The sequence below is a fragment of the Xiphophorus maculatus genome, chromosome 1 (assembly GCF_002775205.1).
Source record: "Xiphophorus maculatus strain JP 163 A chromosome 1, X_maculatus-5.0-male, whole genome shotgun sequence".
NCBI classification, from domain to species: domain Eukaryota; kingdom Metazoa; phylum Chordata; class Actinopteri; order Cyprinodontiformes; family Poeciliidae; genus Xiphophorus; species Xiphophorus maculatus.
In genome coordinates, this window is record NC_036443.1 from 4,300,648 (window position 1) to 4,323,236 (window position 22,589).

General features: G+C 41.8%; 2 protein-coding genes across 2 annotated transcripts; both read left to right on the top strand.

Moving 5' to 3' along the window:
• The first annotated feature begins 237 nt into the window (after positions 1–237).
• On the top strand, positions 238–6,141 carry dpm1 (dolichyl-phosphate mannosyltransferase subunit 1, catalytic). Its single transcript, XM_005816276.3, has 9 exons — positions 238–424; positions 2,249–2,348; positions 2,556–2,589; positions 2,664–2,740; positions 2,913–2,938; positions 4,151–4,246; positions 4,555–4,623; positions 4,752–4,866; positions 5,792–6,141. Exons 1-9 carry the CDS (start codon positions 294–296, stop codon positions 5,894–5,896), a joined length of 753 nt encoding a protein of 250 aa, XP_005816333.1. The 5' UTR covers positions 238–293; the 3' UTR covers positions 5,897–6,141.
• A 1,304-nt stretch (positions 6,142–7,445) lies between these two features.
• Positions 7,446–18,150, top strand: adnp (activity dependent neuroprotector homeobox). Its single transcript, XM_005816277.3, has 4 exons — positions 7,446–7,873; positions 12,712–12,828; positions 14,057–14,149; positions 14,272–18,150. Exons 2-4 carry the CDS (start codon positions 12,721–12,723, stop codon positions 17,236–17,238), a joined length of 3,168 nt encoding a protein of 1,055 aa, XP_005816334.1. The 5' UTR covers positions 7,446–7,873; positions 12,712–12,720; the 3' UTR covers positions 17,239–18,150.
• The last annotated feature ends 4,439 nt before the right edge of the window (positions 18,151–22,589 follow it).

A 22,589-nucleotide genomic window follows, 5' to 3' on the forward strand; every position in this document is an offset into this window, starting at 1 on the left:
GTATTATGTTCAGGTAAAAATGGCATTAGATCGATACCGCATAGATTGATGGTGTGAATTTCTACCACTGATCTTCTCAAGCAAGATCCAGGTAGGATTATTAGGGAATTTGTTTCCACTGTTGCTTACTTTGAAATGTGCAACCGGAAACTCTGTCTGTCTGCCTGGGATCAAAAAGGTATTCAATTTATTTTGAAGTCTACAAACAGGAAGCGAGGTAGCAGTTTGTAGTTTTGCGCCTGCGCAGAAGGATTGCTCTTGTCACGTCCGTTTTCATACCTGGTCACGTCAACATGGCGAGTAGAAAGTCTTTGCAGGCAAACAGAGCGAACGGAGACAAGTACTCCGTCCTGCTACCGACGTACAACGAGAGAGAAAACCTTCCTCTGATCGTGTGGCTCTTGGTGAAATATTTCGGGGAAAGGTGAGTTGGTGGTACTGCTAATCTGCTCGGCTACTGCTAACTGCTGCCAGCGCTGAGCTGTCGCTTATCCCGAGGTAACAAGTGGGTCAGGGCTGAACTAGAGGAGGACTCTGGATTATCTGAGATGTTAAAACTCGTTTAAAGCAGTTTGTGATGTGAAAACTTTTACAGTGTTTATTTTTTGGGTATGTTCAAAAAGAGCTACTTCACTGCGTCTTTTGTATTGAATGCCTGCTCGGTTCTACAATGAGGTGTTTTCATTTACAAAACATCAGCGATACTGTAATTTATGTACGTTTAAACACGAGTTACAGTGTAGTTTGGTTTGGTAAAGATGAACTGGTAACGGTCTTCCTCGTTGAGTCAGTTTTTTTTATGTCTTTTTCAGTTTTCTGGTTGTTTTTCTTTGAGCGCTCACCTGTCATGTCCAGTTTTGATATATTCTCTTTTTTCCCTTTAACTCTTAAGTCTGTAAACAAATTAAATAGAAAGGTTCCTTGGAGTTGAGAGACAATACTTTTGAATCAAACAAAAAATGAGGCCATCATTTATTTCTATAATTCATATATATATAAAAAGAAGCAAACAAAGACTAGGGGAAATTTTTTTGATGCATTCCAGGTTTCATAATCTTTAAAGTCTATAATCTTCTGTTTGCTTCAAAACCACCATACTGTCTTTATCAAGGAGAAGTGTTGCTGACCCCCACAGACTTAGAAGGATGCAAGGTTTTAGTTTTCATCAGTATAATAGGAGAAAAATAATTAAGATTATAAGAAGAAGTTGACCTGTTATTCAGCAAACAGAGCAATTAATGGAAAGCTGCTCTCATTTTCTATCAGAAGGGAACTTTGTAGTTGACTGACAAATAATTTCAGATTTAATTTTGCGTGGGGTAGGTTCTGAATAATTGCCAGCTTAATTTTACTTTTGTAAGGTGATGTAAGCACGTAGTAAAATATCTAAAAAAAATAAATCAGGTTATCACCACCTACTCCCCTGAATCCAGTCCTGGCTAAGAGCTTTTAAGCTTAGATTTTGTTGGCCCCAAATCAAAATCTGGCCATCAGTGTATCATGACTTGGCTCTGTAGCCCAACAGTATGCAGAACCCGTCACACAGTAAAATTGAAGGTTTACCCCTTGCATAGTCTGGATGCACTGTTGTTTTTTTTGGTTTTGTTTTGTTTTTTTAACAAAATGTACTGTAGCGTACTCTACACGCCACAAAGCTATGAAGTTTAGGCTTCACTTTGTAAAACCCAGCTACTGCTTGATAATAATTTCTAGTTTCCTTTGACATTTTGACCCTCACGTTTTATATCATTATTTTTTCTTTCTTTCTTTGAACCGTCACACAAACTACCTGACTCATTTTATTTTCTGTCAATAGATAGAAGTAATGAACATTTAAACAAATGCTAAAGTAATTACAAGATTTTCCATGAGTTATTCAACAATGCATAAGGTTGCCCTTTCTCTGAATAAAAATTGCATCAATGACCATGTATTGCTGTGGTACTTATCTTCCTAAGACGAACAGAAAGTGTTTTACATGCTAGTTATTGATCTGAGCTTTTCAAGAGAAACGTGGCGATTCAAAGAGCGGCTCACTGATTTGTGTATTGCGAGATGAAACTAGCCATCCTTTTGTTTTTCAAGACTTGTTTTATAGTCTGTGTGCCCAAACAAAACCAAAGAGCATTCAGGGGCAGCAATATTATTTTCAGGTTCAATTTCTTTGCCTGAACTAGTTGTGCGCAGCGTCACGTGTATAACTGCTCGTAACTAATGACATGCACCTTTTAATTTGTTCGTCTTGCAGTGGGCATGATTATGAGATCATTGTCATTGACGACGGAAGCCCAGATGGGACACTGGAGGTGGCAGAACAGCTGCAGAAAATTTATGGAGATGACAAAATGGTAAGCTAAGAATCATAAGTAATGTATACATGCTCATCTGAGGATGTATAAATTGGCATGAAAAATCAAATCATGTTCTGGTTGCGTTTTAATGCAGTTATTTGTTGCCGGTGTGAATGAATAACTCAGTGCTACAAAAATGTGTATTAATGGTGACTCATAGCTGTTAACAATTAGAGATAATTAATAAATCTCGTTGTTTTCCAGCTTCTGCGACCGAGAGCGAAAAAACTGGGCCTTGGTAAGCTGTCAACATGCTGCGTCGACTCGCTCAGCTTGATCATTTAATGACGGCGTCCTGTCTGCTTCTTAAAGGCACGGCCTACATTCATGGCATGAAGCACGCGACTGGGAACTTCATCATTATAATGGATGCAGATCTGTCCCACCATGTGAGTGGAAAATGTTTGGCATCTTTCATGGCCTCAAAGTGTCACGATTCTTTGTGTTTGGGAAAAGAAATTTTTTAACTCACTTTCTAAAACCTACCAAAAAAAAAAAAAGTTATTATGTTATGTTGTTATGTTCAACTTCATATTTCATGACTGTTGCTTTTGCTTTCAGCCCAAGTTTATCCCACAGTTTATCAAGTAAGTATATCTGAAACACTTTGGTTTTTATAAAGAGTATAATAAAGGGTAGATTTATTAGTAATAGAATATACACAAGGTCAAATACACTGTATGAAAAGGCGTTAATTCAGACAGAATTTGTTCTGTTTTCAGGAAGTTTGACTAGTTCCAATTGGTAAATGAGTTATTATTATTATTATTATTGTCTTCTAAAGTCAGGAGTTTAAAGGCAGTCATCTGCACAGAAATGTGCAAATGCAAGTATTTTCTTTGTATTCACATAGGGCAAAAAAAAAAAATTAAGCTTTTAAAATCTGTGTAATAAATTGGTCAAAATAAACCCGTTAGACCCGGCCATAATTTTAAGGTACAACTCAAACACACTGCTTTGCCGTTTGACATAGTTGAAAAAAAGAATACCAAGATATCAGGAGGAGAATTAGTCTAGTACAAGTTTCAGATGCATCGTACTGTTTAGGAAGGAGATGGGTTCTGTGTGTTGGCGCATTAACCCCAGACCAAAAGCAAAACACCTGGTGAGGAGGCTGATTGAGCGTCATTATCAGCCATGAAACGAAGACCAACATGAGTGAAAAGGTCGCTCTGCAAGGAAGAAGCCGGTACTCTAAATAAAGAAAAAAACTAATTAGTTACCCACCAATCGGGGGGACAAAAACCTTCATTTTTGTGTCACAGGTGAAACTGAAATATCTGCTCTTCACAATATAGATGGGATTGTCAGGAAGGGACAATATGTGGAAACGTAGCAGCTTTTCAGAACATCAACCAGGAAGCTAAAACTTGGGCCCAAATGCGACAACAAGCTTGGCTTAATGACAAAATCACCACAAAGTGCTAATCTCCTGTGTGTGGACAATTTATGGACACGGCTGAAAATATGTGTGTGAGTGAGGCATCAATTCTGTCAGGAACTGGATCGGAATTCAAGCAAGGCGGTTCCAGCAAATATCAAGAAAGGGTTGGTCAACATCTGGGCTGAAGAAAACATTCCCCATCTCGTCATCCTGACATTTAGCAAAAAGAAACTGACCTGAAGCAGGAAAAGTTTGGTCTGATTTAATGTCTGCTCGTGTTCTCTTTATGCAGTGTATGTAAACTTCTGGTTCCTACCGTAGGTTAAATAGATGTTTTCTGATTGACAGCAGGATGTTACATTTTTCTTGTGTCTGCCAGTATTAATTCTCATTATTATTATTTATTTTTATTCAGAAAACAGAAGGAGGGTGATTATGACCTTGTGTCCGGCACTCGATACCAAGGCAGTGGAGGTGTGTACGGCTGGGACCTGCGCAGGAAACTCATCAGGTGACACTGCTCAGCACAGTTTGTTTTGTTTCTACAACTGCACCGATAAAAAGATTTGGGCCAATATTAATATGGCTGATAACCTATTACCAATATTAGTTATATCTTTTATTAATATCGGCCCAGTTCTTCTTATTGGATCGATATGTTAAAAAATGACTAACATCGGCTGATACCGATATTATTGCTGATATGTGGTGTGTTTCTTGTTTGTTTTTTCTCAAGTTTCCACCCTCCTATTTTGACAGGAAGCTGAAATTGAGTGATTTTTTTCTGTAAGCTTCCTTGTTTATTTCTCCCACTTTCAGCCGGGGAGCCAACTTTTTGGCCCAGGTGCTGTTGAGACCCGGCGCTTCAGACCTCACAGGAAGCTTCAGGTGGGTGGAGCGGGAAGTTGTCTTCTTCTCAACAGCTATTGTCTTTCTTCTTCTTCATTTCCAATGAAGAAGAAATTGGAGTGTTTCTTTTTCATTTTTCTTTTTTATTTTGCTCTCTCCTGCATCAGGTTGTACAAGAAGAAAGTGTTGGAGAGCCTGGTTGAGCGGTGCGTGTCCAAAGGCTACGTTTTTCAGATGGAGATGATCGTCCGAGCCAGGCAGCTGAACTACACAGTGGGAGAGGTGATCCAGCCCTCAGCTGCGTTTGTCTTTCTGTATTTAGAGAGCCAGCTGAAAATATTTGGTACCTACAACAGATATCCGAGGTTCAGCCTCACTCGATCCGATACAGAAAAACGCCTGAATTAACTTAAAACTTTTCTTTTTTTTTTGAAACGGACTTACATGTGCTGAATTAAAAATCGATTTGATAACTCTGCATCAGCACAGCACGCTTAAATACACCAATAGTGTCACAAGCTTGGTCAAACATGTAAAAACAACACAACTTTCCTTTGTTCATGCCAGCGCAACGAGGAGCCAATGCAAAATGAATTAGAAAGAAAATGAAAAACTCACGAAAACAGTAGGTTGACTACCTTGGAGAAACATTTTTTAAAACATCAACCGCAACAAACCTTTCAAATGATTCGGAAAGTGTAATTATTAATTCTAAATATGATGCAAAATAAATAATAAAGCATGATGTTGTTCAGAACCCAAAGCATAGAATTAGATTGAAGAGATCTGAACTTATGTATCGGGCACATTGTCACTGATACCCCATCTAGAATTTTTATCAATATCTGTATCGATACAGATATTAATATTTTATCTTAATATCAGACATCTTCTACCCAGAAACCTGTCTTCAGCAGGAAATGAGGGATTTAATTTATTTTTCTACATTAAAAAGTGCCTTGGTTTGATTGGTTAGAATTTAGCTCCCATCAGATTGACGCAGCTTTGAAAACGCTTCCACGATCATCACTATTTCGCAATCCGATAAATAAGGACCGGCGGTGACTCAGACGCATCTAAATAGTACAGTGAACATTTTACAAAAGTTTTACCAACTATTAAAAACAATTCCACTTTGATTTTACCTAAATAATTTCCCTCACTTCTGCCGTCTAACAAAATGTCCCCCTCTCCTTCCAAAACAAAGGTGCCCATCTCCTTTGTGGACCGGGTTTACGGGGAGTCCAAGCTCGGAGGGAATGAGATTGTTTCGTATGCGAAGGGACTGCTCACGCTGTTCGCCACGACGTGATCAGCGACCTGCCTTCACTTGGCGTTTCTTCAATGTTCCAGCGGTCAGAACGTGGCGTATCGTCGGACCAGATAGCAGACGTCTGTCCACGCCAGGCACGAAACGCAAAACGAACACTGAAGGAAGACGAAGCTTTACATTCCCGTTATCTCTCTCGAGTCTGATTTGGTGCCTCATCGCCCCATCACTGAATGTGAACCGAACCCAGATTTGTTTGTATGTAATAAACAGTTTGTATTCCTGCCGCTGGTTTGTTATGCGAGTAGTTTTTGGTTTTTTTTTTACATTTAATGATGTCATGATGCAAAGCTCTTGGGTTTTACTGAAAACACCTGAGCCTCTAAACGGTCTCTGACTCGGGGTCAGTCGGACACACAGTCATTGGGCAGACTGCTGTGGACACCCACCACAAACTGGTTGCTCACAGCATCTATGAAGTGTTGTCAAGATGAACCAGAATCAACACTGCAGATGACATAAAGACAGTTATCTAAGGAACATGGGCTTCCATTACGCCTGAAGAAATAATCCACAGGCTGGTCTCCTCTACACTTGATGCCTCATTAATGTAGTAATTCCTGCAAAAGGACCTAAGTATCAAGAACTGAGTGGATAAAAATGAACATATGTTTATATTTCTGTTTAAAATATCCTACTTTTATAGACCTCATGTTGCAATCCAATTTTCTGAGAAAGTATTTTGGGTTTTCAGTATCTGTGAGCATAATCATCTAACTTAGAAGAAATAAAGGTTTGGAGTCTTTCACCCTATGAATCTGTAATATGAGCAGAACTTTGTGAATATAGAACTTTTACTCTAAATTAAACTTTTTTTTTTTTTTTTTTTAGATGTACTTGCACCTGCTTCCTCATTTTCCATTCATTAACCCAACTTTACATTCATAATGGTTTTTCCATCCATCTATTCTCCCATGCGTTAATCCTGTCTATTCATCCCTTTGGATGAATGAAATATGCGGATGATGGAATGGCATCCACATATCTGTCTTCCAATGGCTGGCTTTTCTTTAGTAGTAAACATTTTTGAACAATAGTACAGAATCATGTGGCATGTACACACAAGAAATATATCAGGTTGTGCATGTTTAAGGCACACATAAAAATAGAAGATGGAAACAATATGGCTGACGTTAACCCAAACAAAAGACACAGGGCCACTAGTTCCCATCAATTAACTAGTAGTACCAGCTTCTACTAACTAGGAAACAGCGGAATCTACAGCGCCATCTAGTGTTGGCCCGACCTCGACCTACGTGCTGAGGCGCTGTGCACATTCGACTCTCCGCAGGGAGGAGTACATAGAAGGACGCCCGCTGCCGGAGAGTTCAGGTAACTGCTGCGGGGTTGTTTACCCCGTTGAGTCCAACACAGACAAACAGTCGAAGAAGAAAGACGGGATGGATGATCTTTTAGCAGATATTTGCTTAATTGGCCAAGCTGACTGACAAACCAATCAGGAGTTTTAATGAGATGATTTTTAGGAGGACCTTACAACGAGATAATTTATGCTAATAAGGTAGATGTCACTTCCGCTCCTTTTATTTGCGCCATTTTGGATTGGGCAGTTTGCGGGCTTGCTGTGTATTGTCCGTCAGACGAGAATGGGCAAAGCAATTCTCACTACCGGGGAAGTATAGGCACAGTTAAAGGTGAATTTCTATTTCGGGAGTGAAACGGCTAACATGTGTCCGCCCTCGGCGCTCCGCGGAACGGCCCCATTGGTTGTCCGGTGAAGCTCGGAGCGCTCTCCGTTTCCGCTCTCTGGCCAGAGGAGACAGGATAGCCGCCGCTTGGTAAGGGACCGTCGGGCTCGGGGAGGGAAGACCGACGGCCGATGATCCTCCTCAGAAGACACCTGGGAGGACGCAGCTGTGCGCGCTAGAGTGTGAAGACACGGCCTCGGTCAGCCTGAGGTGACGCGGTTCGCTCAGACGGGAGTCCTGGATGTGAAAGCAGGTAAACCTGGGTGTCATAACGCCGGGAGAGCACCGCAAATAGCTGGCCGTTAACCGCGCTCTACCTGCGGGGATCTGATGTGAAGGGTGGCGGTGGGACGCTGGCTATTGTGTGTGCGTGTTTTTTTTTTTGTTTGTTTTTGTTGTTGTTGTTGTGTTTTTGTGTGTGTGTTTGGGAGGCTCATCGCAACTCAAATGCCCGTTAGCTTGTTTGTAATAGATTAGTCGGGTTGAAGCAAGGCGTTGAATTGTGAAGAATTAGTTTTAAACAGCCCATGTTGTTGGGAGCTAGCTTAGCATGCTAGCTGAGCGCGGTGTGCCCCCTATTCTTTGTCAGCTGCAGCAGCAGCAGCAGCTCTTTGCCCATCTCGATCTTACCAGATGTTTTATTGTTTTAAAATAATGACAAAAAAAAAGCGTCCGAGCCGCACCGATTTAAACTGTTTGTTTTTGAACACTCGATCTGTTATTGACCACAATAGTTGTTTGCGTTTGAGCCCCTTCGGATGTGATCAGAGTTCAGCCAGGTGACAGTGGGGCTGTACTGACGCCGGGTGTTGGATCGGGACGGGGCTGATGAGCCTAAAAACAAACCCTCACCTTCATCAGAATATACATTAGACCAGGTTTGCAGCCATGTGGTAAATCCCAATCTCGCATTAACGTGGATGTTGTGAGAAGTGCCTCCTCCTTCCTTAATTAAGCATCGGAGACATTGAGGAAGTGCAGACCTGATCTACGTGGACCAGGTGATCACATCCTGGGAGTTTAATGCCATGAAGGCCAATGTTTCTTTCCCCTCCAGCTCCACCGCAAAACGGGAAGCCTGTTTTCCTCCAGCAGCCTCCTCCTGTGTTTCCTCTTCCTTCTCTCCTCTCCTACCCCCTTCTCTCCTTGGCTCTCCCTCCCTCTCGTCTATCTCGCCCTCTTCCCTTTTCTGTCCCCTCCACCCTCCCTTTCCTCTCTGCCAGTCTCTCTGACCTCCCTGCCTCCCCCTTTTCCTCTCATCTCTCCCCTTTGCAAGCTTTCCACACCCCTCCTCCTCCTCTTGCTCATCCTCTCTCCCCCAACTCACCCTCCCTCTTTCCAAGTCTCTCTCCCTCTCACTCCTTCTGTCCCTCCTCTTCCTCCCATCCAACATCTCTCCCTCCCATCCCCCCAACCCTCTTCTGCTGCAGACATATTGTAGGGGCTGCTGCTAACTCAATAGGAGGCGCCATTCTGTGGCGGTGCTGCGAGGAAGGGAGGAAAAAAGGGGGCCAGGCAGAGTGTAAGGGAGGCTTACATAATGGGAGTCCTCTGCAGCGCCATCTAACATCAGAGGGAGGGATGAAGGATTAAAAAAATAAATAAAAATCAGGGAGGCAGAGCAGGTAGAGGTCTGTGTCTAGTACCTGGAGCTGTTTTGTGGGGGGACGTTAGCTGGAGGGGGCCCATGTGTTCACTGTAATTGTTTGATATTGTGAAGAAGGTGACCTTTGACCCTTGCTACACAAGAGTTTTGATTTGAAAAGAGGAGCTAATAAGTGGGCTACAGAGATTTAAAGTGCTATCACGATATTTTGTGTTACTATGGTGATAACGACAAAAATGAAAAACATAAACATGTGTCATATGGTTCTGTAGGACACCGGTCACATGAATATGTGTGATTTGCTTCACTAACCTCCACACAGTAAGTTCAAAAATTCAAAATTCTTTGATATTTTGTATGCTGGGACAAGCAAAATCCCCAACCCTGCTTTTCGGGGATCAATAAAGTATTATCTTATGTAATAGGGTTTTCTATATGGTTAAAAAAAAAAAAAACCTGATAAATATTGGTCAATATCAATAATTATTGATTAGTTTTTTGTTGTGTAAATCTGAATTAATATCAAACCGCTGACATGATCTGTCCCCTTTTGTCCAATTTTCTCTGGGCGCAGAACTTTTTGAAAGATCAATTAAAAATCATAAACAGAGTTTAATTCGCTCCTTCATAGGTCTCTTATTAATTAATAGGATCCCTGTTAAATTAATAGGAGTTCCTATTAATTTAAGAGGAGCCTAGTTAAGCACAGATGTGTTTGGGATTGAGGATGCACCCACACAAATGTTTGGGCCGATACTGATTAATTCCGATGTGGCGGTAACGTGCCGGTTACCAAGAGAAACCATCTTTGGGAACATGAATGGGTTCCTGTCTGTACCATGTTTGTAGCCGGGTGAGCCATGTTAGAACCCGATGTTTGTTTCCGCAGTTCAGAACTGTTCTCATACAGCTTAACACCTGCGAAAGCTTGCGAAATGTTTTTCTTGTTTGGACGATGTTCAGATCTGGCTTTGGATTCGTTGTACTGAGCCGTGTGACGCCGCCCCGTTTGGGGGTTCAAAGAGTCGCCCTCACCATGATCATCAGTGGGTAGAAGGTGTTTTTTCTACGCTTCACCTTTTGATTCACGTCAATCTCAGCGTGAAACAAACAAACGCAGAATCTGTCTTATCTAAACCAAAGCAAACAGTTCTGAAGAAATGCACAGCTCCTGGTCAAAACCAACCAATCAGAGCCAGGAGGAGGGGTTTAATGCTGTCAATCAACCTAGGGTACACGCTGCTATACGTACCAGCCTAGAAAGGACTTGCTGTTCCAGGAACACAGTTCATAAGCTGTCATCGGTGGCCACGCTAAATAGGCTTAGCATTCCTGGTAGACTCTATCAGGAAGAAACAGTTTTTTGTATACATTTAGCAGGGCTGCCGGGAGATTGGTCAGCATCTGTAGTTCAGTAATACTCAGACGTTCTGAGTCATTCCTCGTTTCTTTAATTCTGCTCATAAGAAGCTAAAGATTAGCGTAAACTTTAATGTGGTTCTCTGAACAATTCAGAAGTTTTTCTTTGTACACTGAAGGATCTATTATGTAGAAGCTTTAGAAATGAAGATCTGAAACCAGGCGATGATTAAAGCATGTTAGGCCTTCAATTTCATCTCCAGAAAATGAACATGATGTCTTTAAATAGGCAGGAAAAGAATCCACACACACACACACACGCCCAGAGAGATGCATCATCCTTCAGTTCACCTGCTACCTTATGTAAACGTTTTTAAGCTAACAGTCCTTTACATATTCTGTTGCATACATATACTGTATGTCTGTCAAATAGTGTAACGTTTAGATTTTTTTCTGTTATTTACCAAAGAACTTAAAATAGCTTGTCTGTGTAACAGGTCACCTGCAGCGCTCAAAGTCCAACTAGAAGTTTTCTTTTTTGTTTTTTTCACCAAAACAATCTCTTTGCTTGACCAGCGTTTCTAATGGAGTCAGCGGTAAGAGAATTAATAAAGAAATATTTGCAAAAACTGTTTGGCAAAAGAATAGAATAAATGGAATAACAGAATAACTACACACGTTCAGAGAATAACAGCACATTTGAGAAACCTAGAAAATCAGTAAAAAAAGATTGCAGGAAGCTGTTGTTCATGTGAAGAAGGGAAAATTCTGGACTTTTGTCTGGACTACAGTCTCACCTGTGTGATGAACAAACAGGACATCAGGAATTCTGAATTGCATCTAGTCAATTGAGATGATAAATTTAGGAATTTTTCAGATCTGTTCATTTTTCTCAGTGCTTTGTCTCCATGGAGACCGATGCTCTTAACACAACCTGCTCTGAAGTTAGTTTGGTTTCTCTGCAATGCCATTCTCTTATGTACCTGACATGCCAACAGCAGCGTGTAGAGTATTCTGAAATATTATGTCGTGTGTAAGGAGTTGGGACTGGAACTTCTACTGATGCCTTTCAAGCCTCTGGAGCGCCTTCATTCACCGAATCATGCAAAACAAAATGTCAGACTGGCTCACTTGGAGGCTGAAAAGATGGCTGTATAAAATAACGACTTGTAATCAAGCACAACAAACATCCACTTGCTAAAAGGTTGTTAAATGTTGCTCATCTTACAAGGCAATTTCAGCAGAACGATGCGTTTGGTCCAATATAAATTCACTTTTTACATCAGACTATCTGGCTAGAGGTTAGTCATATGTACATAGAGTTTTCTCATATTTTGCAATATTATTGTGATGACAATAAAACCTATTGCTTTGTTTTTATGTAATTATATGGCTGTGACTGTGTCAAATAATGCTCTTAAAAAACATTCCCATTGGTTATACGCTTCTTTTAGGACACAAAAACATGTACAGTTATCATGTGCAGTTGCACATGATAACTGTACTTTCAAGTATTTATTGATGCTTTCATTGAACAAACAGTGGAGAAAATGGTAAAATGATCAGTCTTGACAATAAAAGCAGCTTTGAAGTTTTAAACATCATTAATAAGTGACAACAATAAATCAAAATGCTTATGAGAAATGTGTCATGATAAATAGGCCTGTCACAATAACACATTTTGTTGGACGATAAATTGCTCCAGAAGTTCTTGGCGTAAACGATAATGTTGTTTTGAGACCATTTCCGAGTAATATAATGGTAATGGCATAGCAACGCAAAAACATATTCTGAAAGATAACTAGTGAGCATTTAACACTGGAACTGGAAGACATCTTAAATATCCAAAATGAATAAAACAACTGAAATAACAAACCAGATTAATTATGAAGTTTTAAATATACCAAATTGTCGTTCAAAATAAAGCCGGCTAGTTGAGACCAACAAGCTGGGGAAAGAGAGAAAAGAGAAATGATAAAGCCTGCAATAGAAATAGTTGGGCTTGTTTTGATTTATCATGCGATTAATTGATTTATTGCTTATCGCGACAGGCGTAGCGATGAACAACACGATAAATGTCCACACTTATTGAAGACATGTTGTGTTTGTTCGCCCCCTCTGTTCAGGCGGGCAGAATGTTCCAGCTCCCAGTCAATAACCTCACCAGCCTACGGAAAGCCAGGAGAAATGTCAAGAAAGTCCTGGGAGATATCGGCCTGGAGTTCTGCAGAGATCACCTACAGGTGAGCATGCTCCACTGTTAATAATTAACCTTTTCCTTCATGGCTATATCTACAGTAGATTGCAGTAGTCCTTTTATAAATTACCACATGACGTTTTTTTTTTTTTTTTGGGGTGGGGGGGTAGCATTCATAATATGGCATATTGAGTTTTATGCACTCAAGAATTGAGATTTCTGTGCATGAAGTAAGGCTTCTGCTGCAGAGCTTCTGGCACTGCAGCATGAATTAAGATGATGTATCCTCATTTGAATCTACAAACCAGCACACACTGCGCTGTGATTACCCACAATGACTCTGTATTCCCATTCTAATTATGTTTCACTTAATGTATAAAAGAGAAAAAAGATGCTCTCTGCATTCGATAATTCATCCATCTTTTATTTCATTAAAGCTGGAGGATTTACACTTCCTACATGCTACTACTTTATATATATATATATATATATATATATATATATATATATATATATATATATATATATAAATAATTTGTCTTATTGTAACTGAAAACTTTAGTATAAGCCTGACAGCCGATGGTCTAAATTAGTGCACGGTTGTGAAGTGGAAGGAAAATGATGATGGTTTTCAAAATGTCCAAAAGATGAATCTGAAAAGTGTGGCACATGTCAGTTCAGCCTCTTTTGCGCTAAAGCAACTAAATTAAATCCAGTCTATCCATGTGCGATTTAATCTTACTGTAACTCCAGCTGTTCTGTAAAAGCCTCAAAGGTTTGTTACAGAATAATAATGAGCCATCAGCAGTAGATGGAAAGAATGGAGCGAAATGCCGTTGTTGTGACTTTTACAGCAGTGATGGGTTATAAACAGTATCCCAAGCAAGGAGAGTGTTATGAAGACATGATCACCATAGTAATTTTCAGGGGCGCACCAATAAATCCGCTATGATTTCCTTAATTTTGGGAGATTGGATGATGCTTGCATATGAAGCCTATCTTATTTATCTCGGTAAAGGTTTGAGAATCAACTGCTAGTCTCGAGAGGCCTAACTGACACATCGGGTCACACGGTCAACAATAGTCACCCAATATTGCCAATATACTTAGCAACTTTGTTGTTATATTTAGCAACTTTTCGGTCACTGTAACTATTGTATCCTGCCATCTGTTGCTTAAAAGCAGGCCCTTTGGATTGAGATGTGTAGCACACACTGATGATATATTGTTCAGATCTTCTATGAATATGTATTACTCTGTCTTTTATTTGTTAGGACTATAAAGATTTTAACCCTCCTGAGGTGTACATTAAGCACACAACCTGGGAAGATGTGTGCATGTGGGAACCATCCCATACCAAAGTCCAGGTGGGTGATTCATTCAAATGAAACATGTAATTGTTTTGCCATATGTGGCTTCAATACTGTGATTTTTCATTTCTTCTTTCAATTAATTGTTGTTTTTTTTTACTTCTTATCTGTGTCTCCAGGACTACAGATCCAAACCTTTCTGCTGCTCTGGCTGCTTATTTTCATCCAAGTATTTCTCAGCATACAAGAGCCACTTCCGCAACGTCCACAGCGAGGACTTTGAGAACAACATTCTGCTCAATTGTCCCTACTGCACTTTCAATGGCAACAAGAAGACCCTGGAAACGCACATTAAACTCTTCCACATGCCTAATAACAGCGTGCGGCAGGGGCCCGGTGCCGTGGCGGGAGCTGGCGGGATCATGACGAAGGACGGCTTGCTGAAGAGGACGGTGGATAACGTGGAACAGGCGGTGTACTACTGCAAGAAGTGCACCTACAGGGACCCTTTGTACAATGTGGTGCGAAAGCACATCTACCGGGAACACTTTCAACAAGTGGCCCATCCTTACATCGTAAAGCCAGGAGAGAAAACAAACAGTCAGAACGGTGGCACAGCGGAGAGCAACTCCACGCACGGTGGTAACGCAAACCAAATTCACTGCAAGAAGTGTCTGTTTGTTCCGCGGACCTACGAAGCGCTGGTCCAACACGTCATCGAGGACCATGAGAGGATCGGCTATCAGGTCACAGCCATGATCGGCCACACCAGTGTGATAGTCCCTCGACCAAAAGCACTCGTTATGTTCCCGGCCAAAACTCAAGGAGACAAGACAATTATCGGGATGGGCCCCAAAGGAGCAGTGTTGGCCACGCCGCGGTCTTCTGCGTCCCAGCAGCTTAGTCGAGCCGCCGCTGCTGCTGTCGCAGCATCGAAGGCTGCCTTTAACTCCCACAGTTTTCTAACTGGACTAAAACATGAGCCTTTGGGGTTAAAGGCAAGCAGCGTGCAGCCGTTCTCTCTGGGTAACCACCACATTAGAGGAACTCTGCCGGGAAACGCTCAGGTGTCTGTGCCTCAGCAGTCGCATGCAGCAAAGCAGCTCATCTCCGTCACTAATCTGCGGAGCCCGCTGGTGGCTGGCGCTTCTTCCTCCCTCAAATCCAACCCGTTGGGCTCGCGTGTTCAGGCGGCTGCCACCACAGTAGCGGCTGTCACAGCAAAGAAAGGTGGCTCCTCGGTTCTCGGCACGTCCTACACCCAGAAGTGGAAGATCTGCACCATCTGTAACGAGCTGTTCCCAGAGAACGTCTACAGTGCTCACTTCGAGAAGGAGCACAAAGCAGAGAAGGTGCCTGCTGTGGCCAACTACATCATGAAGATTCACAACTTCACCAGCAAGTGTCTGTACTGCAACCGCTATCTCCCCAGTGACACGCTGTTGAACCACATGCTAATCCACGGCCTGTCCTGCCCGTACTGTCGGGCGACGTTCAACGACGTGGAGAAGATGGTTGCCCACATGCGGCTGTCGCACCCCGAGGAAAAAGTCGGACCTCGCACCGACTCTCCACTGACTTTTGACCTCACTCTGCAGCAGGGAAACCCCAAAAACGTTCAGTTGATTGTCACTACATATAACATGAGGGATGCACCCGAAGAGTCAGTTGCATTTCATGCCCAGAACAGCACCTCCTCCATCTCGTCAAACCTCTCTGCTTCTCTTCTAGGGGGGAAGAGGTTGATGCCTCAGCAGCCATCTAAAACGTCATCGGGCCTCTCAGACATTCTTCAAATCAAGAGCGCACCGCAAGCTTCAGTTCCTTACAAGAGAGACGTCGGAAAGACTCTGTGCCCTCTCTGCTTCTCCATCCTCAAGGGCCCGATCTCAGATTCGTTGGCCCACCATTTAAGAGAGCGGCACCAGGTGATTCAGACCGTTCATCCTGTAGAAAAGAAGCTGACCTATAAATGCATCCACTGCTTGGGGGTTTATACAAGTAACATGACTGCATCTACTATCACGCTCCACTTAGTACACTGTCGAGGTGTGGGGAAGTCGCAGAACGGACAGGACACCAGGGTCACCCAGTCTTCTCGCGTCAGCCAGTCTCAGAGCAGCGCACTGAAACGGCCTGGCTTTGATAGCTCTGACACCAGCGCACCGAAGCGAAGGAGGCCGGGACCTCCTGGACAAAGGGCTCACCCTGGGGACCTCAATGGTCCGTCTTACTTTGAAGAAAATCCAAACGAACCTGTAGTCCTTGCTCTTGACCCCAAAGGTCAGGAAAGTAAGTCGTACGAGTCCAGGAAAGAGTTTCTGACGCAATATTTCAATCGTGCGCCATACCCTACCCAACGAGAGGTGGACAAGCTGGCATCTAGTCTTTGGCTATGGAGGTCGGACGTCTCTGGACATTTTGTCGGCACAAGGAGAAAGTGCGTACAGGAGTGTGAAAGCCAGCGGCCCAGTGTGTTGCTGGGATTCAGCATGCACGACCTCAGCAAGCTTCGCCACGACCTGGAATTTGACGCGGACGCCGCTTACGAAGGCAAACACGGCAAGCAGCGGACTTCCAGGACACGCATGGGGGTATCAGAACAGGCTCTACAGAGACACAGGGAACACGTGGCTGCCAACGGTGGAGTTGAGCAGCCGCAGGAGGGAGAGTTGGCGGGGAAGGAGGAAGGTTTGCTTCCCAAACCAAGTACTGTCGGCAGAGACCAAACCAAGACAATCAGCAGCACCTTACCACAGAAAATGCCTCTAGACCTCTCTGAGCCCATCTCCATAGACTCTGAAAGTGATGAGGAAGAGCAGCAGAGGAATGACAAGAAACCAGGGGCAGCAGCACATATCCATGGTAACCAGCAGTTTACTGGCTCTAAAGAGAGACTGGAGACAAGGACAGACATCAAAACGGTTTCAGATCTGGACGACATGTCTGACGATGACGACGACGAGGATGACGACGACGAGGATGACGAAGATGACGAAGATGATGAAGGGGGACATGTAGAGAATGGTTTTGGCACTACTGAGAACTCAGGAAGAGACAGTCTGCCCATTATTATCCCCAAGTTTGTCCCATCGTCCGCTAGAAACCAGAGAGATGGAGCCCAGCTGGGCAAACAGCAGTCCTGACTGCATCAGTCAGTCTGAGAAGATCACACCAATAAATCTGCCTCACCTGAATTAAATGACAGCTGCACTGGGTTACAGGGGTGAAGTAAAAGGGACAAATAAATAAATTTTAAAAAGCCATCTATTGATGTTAGAAAGCAGGACTAAGCAAGCAGTTAAAATATACAGGAGACGAGCAAAGATGGGAAAGTTACACCAAACAAAAATGGGAAGTTTTTGCCTTCTATATTCTTTATTTCTTTGAGATAAAAGAGTTATTAACATTGCTTTAGCCACTGAGCTCCTCAGTATTCCTGAAGCGATGTTTGGGGGTAAAACCTTTAGAAACTGACCATATAATTCACCATTTTTCATGTAGGTATACTAAGATAGGTAGTGTAAATTTGTACAGTCTTTTAAACATGTTTGAACAGACATTGCTGTACATGTATCCTTAAATATCACCTGTGTGTACGGTAGCCTCATGTTCTCCATTGCTATGCTTAAAAACTAGGTGTTGCTTTTGTGGATTGGTATTTTCATGCTTATTTTTTAACTAAATTAGTTTTGTTTCGCCAAATAAATATATATAAATATAAATGAACGGAACATTTTCTTTTATTGTAACTCTTATTTTATTTTTTAATTATTTGGCAACATTGCTCTTTATATTTCTGTTGACATAAAGGATCATTTTATCCATTTTTGGCATCTATTGCTCATTATCTTTGACTATACTGTGCTTGTTTTTTAAAAATTGACCCACAAGACTGGAAAGTAACCGGGATACTGGCAAGAAAGCTTCTGGTTTTGCTTCCAAAGGACATTATTGTGTTCACCATGTGTTCTCTGAATTGTGTGTATTTTATTTTTGTTTATTTTATTTTTCACCTAAGCATTTATGAACAATAAAGTGCTGTAATTGTGACTTTTTACAGGGCCGGATGCTTTACCACATGCTTGGTCTAAGAAATGACTTGTGCTTTCTTTTAACATTTTCCTGGAAATTGGAGTTAAAATAAATCTGGAAAGTTGCAAAATTCAGATTAGTGGAATATAGCTCAGGGGTGGCCAAGTCCAGTTGGTGAGAGGTACCATCCTGCAGCTTTCAGATGCAGAAATAGCAGCTGGGATGACCATAGAAAAAAATTTGTTTTTGATTCTTTGTAGATTTGAATCATTCCTGTGTTTGAAACAACCAGTTTTAAAGTATCTTTTCTTTCAATAAGTTTAGGATGCCATTCAGTATGCTGAGGGTTTCAGGGCCGTAGAAGAAATGGACCCACAGCATCAGATCCCTCACTGTGGTAAACAGTGGGCTTGATATTTCAACCAACAATACGATGACTGACGATATACTAACATTTCTAAGCCGATAACACTTTGCCAATAGTGTAATAAGTTACTATGTTGGCCAGTTATTGCTGTAGCAATAACCAAGAAAAGGGAAAAAATATATAATTAAATATACTGTATATATATTATATCCAACATAAGATGGATATATATATATATATATGTCTAGCTTATATATATATATATATATATATTATATGTCTAGCTTAAAAGTTGAATGGTTTGAAAATATTTTAAAAATAGGTAAATTTTAAGTATTTCGCTATTATGCAAATTCACATGCCGAAACCGGAAGTGGACAGTCAAAATAAAAGCTGCGAACCTTAACTCCTGCTGCCGATGAGCTAGCGCGGCCACTGTAGCTGTAGATTCACTGTAACACAATGGCTCATCTCATGTTTTAGGCTGAAATATTGTACTTGAGAGGAAAAGAAAATAAATTATCATCAAAAGGTGACCTGAAGCAACATCTGAATCTAATCAGGCACGCCAGCAGAAATTTATATAAAGGTTTCTAGTCTACGCTTTCATTTTGGTGGTCCACTTCCGCCTACAGGCAAGTGAGTCTACATATTCAGCATTTAGTTTGAAGCTGAATGTTTAACTTGCTAACTAAATATTATTATAATAACATAACTTTAAAAATGAATCCTATTTTTTTCTCTTATGACAAACTAAATAACCCCAATTATTGTGAATTTCTACTTGAGTAACTTTACAAACGGCACCTCTTAAATATGACTTCCTAGGCAGGAGTTGTTTCTTTCAAAGATAATTCAATATTGACCATCCAACAAACAAAAAGACCCTTTAAGTTCATGTCTTTTTGTTCTGGTACTGTTAGCTCTATGATTGTTCTCACATTTTTCACAAGTGCCTAGCCAGCCAAGGTTTTTTAAAATAACAAGACATAGACTTCATTAATTTACTATTTGTCATTAAAAAAATTTGTCATTATATATATATATATATATATATATATATATATATATATATATACACGTATATAAACTGTAACCATTGGCAATCCATAATTAGGTGAAGGCAACAATTACATTACATGTTCACTATACATGTTAAAATGTTCTTTTTCAACTTGAACTGGGGGGATCACAGAGGTCCAATCAAATTGGAAATCAATGTGGGAAAGTTGGAGGTTTCTCACCACCTGCGACCTCTTAATGTAATATTATTATATTGTAATAATAATAAAACAAAGTAAGAATATGTATGCAGCACTGGAGATGTTTGTATCTCAGTAAATCTTTCGCACACAGTACTGTACATTGCCCTATTGAGAATATTTTTGTTCTGGGTGTGGCCTTCCCACTGGGCCATGTGGGCGGTTACCCAGGGCAGCATCAGCAACGGTACCAGATACTGCAATTGAATATAAACTCTCTCACAGTCAGGACATAACTCCAGATGTTGTGGCCTGGTTGGGTGGGTTGGCAGGAGGCAGGGCTCGCCTAGAAGTACCACTGTTTATATGTGTAAAAGACAACACTAACCCTCACCCTGTAGTTCTTGAGGTTGCTCTCTGAAAAAGTTACAAAACTATCTCTTAACTTTCCCCGTCCTCATATCAGTGACCAAATATGGGAGAGCTGCTGTGAATCAAAACTTGTTAGTCTTGCTGATATGAATCCTATTTTTGCAACTCAAGTTTCTTGTGAGAAACTGGATGCACATCTTTATATCATTATTTTCATCACAATGTTGTCCTTTGCTGCTGTGGGATGAATAACATAAGATGGATGGAAATTACCCCAGAGAGAACCTTGGCTGGCTAGGCTGTGTTGCTATGCTGCTACAAGGAGGGAGAGGAAGAGAGAGGCCTGGAAGACTGTGGGGGAGGCGGAGGCCTCATCTGCAGTGCTGTGTGCAGAAGGAGTGCTTAACACCACTGAACGGGGGAAGAGAGGAGAAGAAGAGAGGCGAGGGGGAGGCAGAAGGGTGGCGAACGGAGCTGGGAGGGCGGGAGGGGAGGATGGGGGGAGTCAGAGAACACAAGAGAAGCTAAGATGGGTGATAGGGAAGGAGGAGATAGAGGAGATGGCAGCAGTGGGGGGAGTCCAAAACTGCGCCCCCTGTGCATGGAGATGTGGTACAGCAGGGCATAAATATATGCGATCTTGGACACAATGAAGACCTGGCTAACTGGCTGGACTGGTCATATCGGCCTGACCAGCTGCCCAAACCCACCTGAATGGGGAGGGCTGGTGATGAAGTGACGGTTAGGACAGCGAAGGAAGGGGACATTTCCACAGATTCTCCCTCACAAGAGGTGTTAATATTCCCCATCTGGACAAGCATTGGTAATGGGTACAACTCTACTGACCATCACATGCAACTATAAAGGTCATGTGTTATAATCCTTTATAATCCTATATTTAGATATAATCCTTTATTAGTACAGGAAAAATCTCTTGAGCCTCATTGTCTCATTTACAAGAGAGACCTGTTTCATCACAAAACACAACCCATAAAAACAGTAATACTAAACAATTCTACAAATCAATACTACGCATTGTCAACAGAAGGGTTTTTAAAGATCAGGGTGCAACGAAAACTGGGGCAATAAGAGAGGGAGGCAGACGAAGGGAGGCACGCTGCGAGGACTCCTCCTTTGCCGAGCTGGGCGATGGAGGCTGGAAAAGGGAGGACTGGGGTGGAGGTGGAGCTGGGGGATGCTAGGGGACGCTGGGGGACGCTGGGGGACGGGGGTCGGCGGACAGAGACGGTTGCAGGCCTGTGCACAACGTCTCCTGCAGTTACATTGGCCTTGCTGCACATGCACAATGCAAACAACACAGGGGAGGAGGAACATGTTAGGCCGAAACATTGAGGAGGTAAAAAAAAATAAAAAAAATGGAATAGTGGTAGAATAGAAAACAAAATGTGTGCTTTTAAACCTTTTTTAGAAGGACTTGCATTTTTATCCATCCTTCTTTGCAAATGAATCTAGTCCAGTCAAATTACATGAAAACCAACTGAATATTCAAATCTTGGCGCAGCTTCTCAAATGGACTTAGTCCTAGACTTTGATTCTGCCATTCTAACACACATATGTGCTTTGATCTAACCGTTCTACTCAGGGCCGCAACTACATATTTTTCAGGTGGATGCGAACATCATCATTGTAGGCTAGCTTAAGCTAACCTGAATATTTACAACTCTCTTGTTGATACACTGACATTTCTTACCTTCTGTCTTTCAACCACTTTGAAAAGCTTTTCTTCGTCTCTCCAACATCTTTATCCTTCCCCCTCTTCCGTTTTCTGTTTTGGGCCCCGGAGTTTTTTCTGCGCCCCATCTTTAGCTCCCTGTTGTCGAGGCATTACTACAAATTTAAAAGAAAACAAAACGCGCCTCAGCCGCTGCCCAAGCTGCCTGTATGGGAGGGGGCCGCCTAATCAGTGCTGTTCCTCTGTTATTGATCATTTCATACACAAACAGCTGTTAAGTACATAAAATGCTGACTATATAAAAAATAAATTCCCCACATCGTTTTTGCGCCCCCTCTAGTGCAGCGCCCCTATGCGTTGCATACACTGCATAGCCACCTTTTGCGCCACTGACTGTGGAATAAACTTCACACTGGACTTCAAGCACGGTCGATTCTGTGCCTCCACACTTTTCCTTTAGGTTCTGGGACCTTAATTCCCAAATTAAAGTCAAAATGTATTTTCATCTATAAAGGCAACTGGGCAACTTTATATCCCAAGTATGACGCTCATGATGTTGTCAGATTACTTTACGACTAAGAGTCGTGGCTATTATTAGCCCTTTCATGCATAGTGGTCACTACAGTGGACAGCTATCTAAAAGCCATTTTCTTGTGCTTCCTGTGGATTTTTATGTTATAAATGCACACAGACCACTGAAGTGGACACTAATGCATCATAAAATATACCATCAACTACTGGCCATCAGCTGCAAATGCAAGAAATTATTTTTGTTAAATACAATATGGCCGACAGACAAAAAAGCATGAGAACCGACCTGGTCCCTCC

Bases quoted from the DNA above. Each gene is read 5' to 3' on its own strand.
- dpm1 (XM_005816276.3), top strand. From the start codon at position 294: ATGGCGAGTAGAAAGTCTTTGCAGGCAAACAGAGCGAACGGAGACAAG. The intron at 2,741-2,912 runs GTGAGTGGAAAA...TTTTGCTTTCAG, and splicing joins ATGCAGATCTGTCCCACCAT to CCCAAGTTTATCCCACAGTT. The intron at 2,939-4,150 runs GTAAGTATATCT...ATTTTTATTCAG, and splicing joins TTTATCCCACAGTTTATCAA to AAAACAGAAGGAGGGTGATT.
- adnp (XM_005816277.3), top strand. From the start codon at position 12,721: ATGTTCCAGCTCCCAGTCAATAACCTCACCAGCCTACGGAAAGCCAGG. The intron at 12,829-14,056 runs GTGAGCATGCTC...TTTATTTGTTAG, and splicing joins TCTGCAGAGATCACCTACAG to GACTATAAAGATTTTAACCC. The intron at 14,150-14,271 runs GTGGGTGATTCA...CTGTGTCTCCAG, and splicing joins CATCCCATACCAAAGTCCAG to GACTACAGATCCAAACCTTT.